General features: G+C 43.6%; 1 protein-coding gene across 1 annotated transcript; it reads left to right on the forward strand.

Annotated features, from left to right (window-relative positions):
* Window positions 1-500: 500 nt before the first annotated feature.
* Window positions 501-4961, forward strand: LOC127869617 (uncharacterized). Its single transcript, XM_052412274.1, has 2 exons — window positions 501-899; window positions 3807-4961. The coding sequence occupies exons 1-2, from the start codon at window positions 501-503 to the stop codon at window positions 4959-4961; spliced, it is 1554 nt and encodes a 517-aa protein (XP_052268234.1).
* The last annotated feature ends 1193 nt before the right edge of the window (window positions 4962-6154 follow it).

Here is a 6154-nt window from a genome sequence, read left to right on the forward strand (position 1 = left end):
CTACCACGAGATGACCAGAGAAATTCATGTAATCAGCAGAGCAACAACAATGGTTTGAACCCAGACGCTTCTTCATTCTTTCCCAACAGAACTGTAAGTTACAATTCTAATCATTCAGTCAGTAGCAATTCGACGCGATTTTACAGGCTACCTAAAATTGCATTACCAAGTTTTAGTGGAGATATATTGCGATGGCAATCCTTTTGGGATTCATATGAGTCTACCATTCACATGAACGCTAATCTGACCGATGTCCAGAAATTCACGTATCTCAAATCCCAACTTGAAGGAAATGCCGCACGAGTAATTGAAGGTTTTGCCATGACTAACGCAAATTATGCACGTGCTATAGATCTACTGAAGGAAAGGTATGGCCAGCAACATAAAATCATACACGCTTCCATGCAGGCTCTATTACAACTACCCGCCCCGTCCAGTAAAGTGTCCAGTTTGAGAACTTTTCATGATAAAATGGAGACCTACATCGGAGTTTAGAAGCTATGGGTCAGAGTCAAGACACTTACGGTAGTTTGCTAGTCCCAGTTGTTATAGATAAGATGCCAGTTGAAATTAAGAAGCAGTTAGCTAGTGAAAAGGGAGATAACAGTTGGTTACTAGAAGATCTGCGTCGTGAAATCAATAGGGAGATTGGAATCCTAGAAACAGGTAACATCCGTAGCGAACCGGAAGTAGAGGAGTTCAGCGCAACAGCGTCATTTCATACAGGAGCGAACTATAGGAAACCCCTCACGCCCACAAATCCCGCCACCCCCAATTACCCAAGACCCTCAACCGGAAGTTCATCACACAGACCCGAGATAAAGTGCTCCTTTTGTGATAGTGACTACAAATCCCATGAATGTAAAACCCACCCAGATGCAGAATCCCGTCTGAAAATAGTAAAAGAGAAACACTTGTGTTTTAACTGTTAAGGCACTCACCAAGTAGCTAATGCGGTTCAAGGAGACGATGCCAATTATGCCAGCGAAAACACCATACGGCAATTTGCAAATCAGGAGAAAAGGACAACCAGACGAAAAACGCCGAGACTGCATCGCCGGAAACAGCCGTACTTCATTCATGCACGAGCCTTCCAGACAAGGATGTATTGTTAAAAACTGCCATAGCAACCGTATCGTCTGTGAAAGTACAGATTGAAGCAAACATCTTATTCGATGAGGGTGCCCAGAAGTCGTTTATTACGGAACAATTGGCACAGGAACTTGAACTCCCTATACAAGGTACAGAAACTATATACTTATCGTCGTTCGGGAGCACTAGCAACAAAGCACAGCAAACAGATGTTGCTATAGTGAACGTTGTTACAGATAGAGGCCAGAAGATCCCGATACGAGTATTAATAGTACCTACCATTTCAACGCCCCTCAACCAGAGATACCAACAATCAGTGTCCGATTTACCGTATCTACAAGGTCTTAAGCTCGCCCATCCAGTTACAGGAAACTCCATATCTACAATTTCGATGCTGATAGGTGCAGACTTTTACTGGGATATCGTTGAAGATCACATAGTACGTGGAAATGGACCCACCGCTGTGAGATCAAAGATCGGCTACCTGTTATCGGGACCTTTCCAAGCACAAAACAACCGAGCTACAGATCACGTGTTCAATTTTATGGCGTCGCCTATGACAACGGACGTATTAGAACGTTTTTGGAATCTGGAGAGTATGGGAGTTACTTAGAGCGACGAGAATATAGACAAGACACGCTATTTCAAGAATTACCAGACTTCATCCATATAATACGAGAACGGACGGTACACTGCCAAATTAATTTGGAAACTAGACCACTCGCCCCTCCCTAGTAACTACGACATAGTGAAAGCAAGAACCGAGAGTACTCTGAGAAGACTACGTAGAGAGCCCCATCTACTCCAGAAATATGACGAAATCATTGCTTAACAGGAACGACGTGGTTTTATTGAGAGAATTGATAACGATACCCCACCCACAGGACAACTCCACTACATTCCCCACCACCCAGTGAGGAGGATTCAGCGACCACGCCCATTCGGATAGTATATGATTGCAGCTGCCGCACATCTACCCAGTTCCCATGCTTGAATGATTGTTTAGAGTCGACCCCACCCATGTTGAATGACCTTACCATCATACTAGTGAAATTCCGTCTCCATGGTTACGCCATCACAACAGACATTGAGAAAGCCTTCCTTTATTTCGGATTAAATGAAGGACACCGGGACGCTACCAGATTTCTATGGACAAGTGATACTTCTAATCCCAACAGCCCATTACAAACTTACCGTTTCAAGTCCGTGTTATTTGGTGCCACCTGTACGCCATTCATGCTTAGTGCGACCATTTTGAAACATCTTGAAATAAACAAGCACGTGTCCGCAGCCAAGGTCATCGAGAAAGATATATACGTGGACAATATACTTTCAAGCTTCGAGAAAGAGTCAGATCTACTAACCTACTTCACAGAGTCCCGACGTTTGATGTCCAGCGCATGTATGAACCTCCGTTCATGGACCTCCAACAGTGAAACACTTAGATCCCGTGTAAAAATGAGAAGGTGCTAGATACAGCCGAAGTTGTTAAGATACTTGGAATGAGATGGAACCCGGTCAAGGATGAAATGTCATTTGCTGCAAGAAACATCCCAATCCTAGATGTCGTTACGAAGAGAACCATTCTAAAATACTCATCCCAGATCTATGACCCCCTTGGTCTACTTAGCCCCGTGTCCGTCAGTGCAAAGATCTTACTTCAAGAACTATGGAAAGCCAAATATGACTGGGATACCGCTTTACCCGATCATATATGTGAGACCTGGAACCAGTTAGCTAAATCCCTCAACAGAGCTACAGATGTGAACTTTTCCCGACAATTCTTACCCGCTGTGAACAGTGAAACCAGTCTTCATATATTTGTAGATGCAAGCGTCAAATCCTACGGTTCAGCAGCCTACATTTGCGACCAATCACAATCTAGACTGGTAATGGCAAAGAACAGAGTAGCGCCACTAAAGACATTAACCCTACCCCAACTTGAACTGATGGCAGCATTGATTGGAGCAAGACTGTCATCCCACCTACAAAAGTCCATACCCCCACAGAAAGTGACATTTTGGTCAGACAGCCAAATTGTACTCCACTGGCTAACTACATCCAAATCATTGAAACGCTTTGTCCAAAACCGAGTAGACGAAATCCACCTGCTAACAGATCAATCACCATGGAGGTATTGCCCCACCCAAGAAAACCCAGCAGATTTACTGACACGTGGTGTATCAGCAGATACCTACCTTGACAACCAGTTATGGAACGCCGGTCCGACATGGTTACCTCACTCAGAAGAATGGCCTACTTGAAAATACGACCAGTCAATTCTGCAGAAGACATCCGAAAGTGAAGACACGAGTTCTCAGCAGGCGACAAATGTGGTAACGTTAAATTGCACGGAGATCACGGGCGTTCATAGAGCCATCAACATAGAGAAGTACAGTATTTACCTGAAATTACTTCGCGTCACCGCTTATGTACACAGATTCATCCGCAACTGCAGAAGACCAAGAGATGAAAGACTAACCAACAGCTTGTCAGCAACAGAACTAAAAGAGGCAGAAGTTAAATGGCTGAGATCGTGTCAAACAACCAACTTTCAAGATGAAGTAGAAAATCTTCAATCAAACAGTACCCGTTTACCGCTTGTTAAGCAACTTAGATTGTACCTGGACCAGCAAGGGTTACTTCGTTGTGGTGGTAGAATTCATAACGCCCCCTTGGAGTATGATGTCAAATTTCCCTACCTCTTACCAAAGAAACATGTCCTGACCAAATTGATTGTGTTCGATGTCCACAAGAACCAACTTCATTCCGGAGTTAACAGTACCATTACACAGATCAGACAGAAGTACTGGATACCATCCATCCGCCAGTGTGTAAGATCGTTACTAAGGACATGTATACAGTGTACCAGAGTAACCGGAAGACCCTATGCAGCACCAGACCCACCTCCCCTCCCCAAAGTCAGAGTAAGCGAAGCCCCGCCCTTCAGCGTCACAGGTGTAGATTTCACTGGCGCATTATTTGTAAAGAAGGCTACCGGAAGTGAAACGAAATGCTACATCTGCTTTTTTACATGCGCATCAACAAGAGCCGTCCATTTGGAAGTTGTACAAGACCTATCAACCGACTCGTTCCTTCAAGCGTTTCGGAGATTTGCCAGCCGGAAGTCGTTGCCCATGGTGATGATATCAGACAATGCTACGACTTATATTGCTGCTGCTAATCACCTTAAGAAGCTATTCAACTCCCAAGTCGTTCAAGAGGAGCTCAGCAGAAAAGGAACAGAGTGGCGATTTATTCCCAAACGTGCACCATGGTACGGTGGTTTTTGGGAACGTCTCATTGCACTCACTAAGACGTCTCTAAAGAAGATCCTCGGAAGACGATACGTGTCCATGGAGACGTTGCAGACGATAGTGACAGAGATTGAAGCTGTTATCAACGATAGACCGCTAACGCACGTATCATCAAGCATCGACGACTTGGAGCCGTTAACGCCGTCACATCTTCTTTATGGCCGCAAGATGACGTCACTTCCGCATCACACACATTTACCCGACGATGAAATGATGCAAATTCAAAGTGACCAGACGACACTAACCAATCGGGCGAAGCAGCAGTCAGACATCATCGAACAGTTCTGGAGACGTTGGAAGTCGGAGTATTTAACTGCCTTAAGAGAGTTCCACACAACAACGGGCTCTAACGAGAAACGCATTCGGGTCGGAGATGTCGTGCAGATATACGATGAGGGACCACGTATCCGTTGGAAACTTGCTGTAGTCCTGGAGCTGATGACCGGAAATGATGGTTCAGTCCGTGCCGCGAAAATAAAGACGAAACGTGGAATAACAAATAGACCAATAGTGAAACTCTATCCATTAGAAACAGCCAGTGATGTTGAATAGAGAACATTTAAGTATTAAAGGTTAAACGCGCAATTGTGATTGAACTACCGAAAAAGACAGTCGAGTGTACATGTAATTGAAATACGAGAGACACTTAATGAATTGTTGTTAAGAAACTGAGTGATAAACATTTGATATTCATTTCAAATTAACGTGTATACTCGTGATCAAATTAGTGTTTCTGCAATCTTACGATTGTCACGAATGATTCAGGATTTCATAAGTAATGATACATATTCTCCTCTGATTGTTAATAATTGTCACTTTTCGCGGCCCCCAGAAGGTTGTGAATGTAACGTAACGTTATTTGCCGCGCCACTTAAGTGTATTACGTCCCTGACGTCACGCCATATTTGTTGTTGTTTATATACGTCATGTTTATATTTGAATCTGAAGTAAAAGGAAGAACCTGAACAAACAACGCTTTGTACCTTTATTATACCACACGATCGCGATATTACTCTTATAATTGCACCATTGTTCATTAATGCAAGTCGGCTATGTCCACCGTAAATGACTCTTAAAATGACACCATCGTTCATTACTCAAGTCGACTATGGCCACAGTAAATGACTCTTAAAATGACACCACTGTTTGTTACTGCAAGTCGAATATGGCTTGAGTGAATGACTCGTATAATGGCACGGGTAATAGCCAAGAAAGGTTTACAGTCAACTCGTAGTCAACTCGCACGTATTTTGGTCAACTCGCACGGGAGTTAACTCGTACCTTAGTCAACTCGCATCTCATTCAAAATATAGATGTATTTATTATCGTTGTGTGATTGAATCAACTGGTTATACAGGTTTTTAAGGTGATACTGTACATGTCCATTGGTGCGGAAATTAATATTTCCTCGTGCACATATTTGTAGGTTTTGTCATTCGACAGGCAAGCAGGGTAGAGCGAATACGTGATTTAAATCGTTTTATTATCCCCCGCCAGAGGCGGAGGGATATTGTTATGGCGTTGTCCGTCCGTCCGTCTGTCCGTCCGTCCGGCACTTTTGCGTCCGGAGCAATATCTTGGAAGTGCTTTGGCGGATTTCATTGAAACTTGGTATGAGTATATATATGGATAAGAAGATGATGAACGCAAAATGGCATTGTACACCATCTGTTAATAACGGAGTTATGGCCCTTTGTACCTTGAAAAAATGTTTTTACTATAGGCACTTTTGTGCCCGGAGCCAT

The sequence above is a fragment of the Dreissena polymorpha genome, chromosome 2 (genome assembly GCF_020536995.1).
Source record: "Dreissena polymorpha isolate Duluth1 chromosome 2, UMN_Dpol_1.0, whole genome shotgun sequence".
Taxonomy (NCBI): domain Eukaryota; kingdom Metazoa; phylum Mollusca; class Bivalvia; order Myida; family Dreissenidae; genus Dreissena; species Dreissena polymorpha.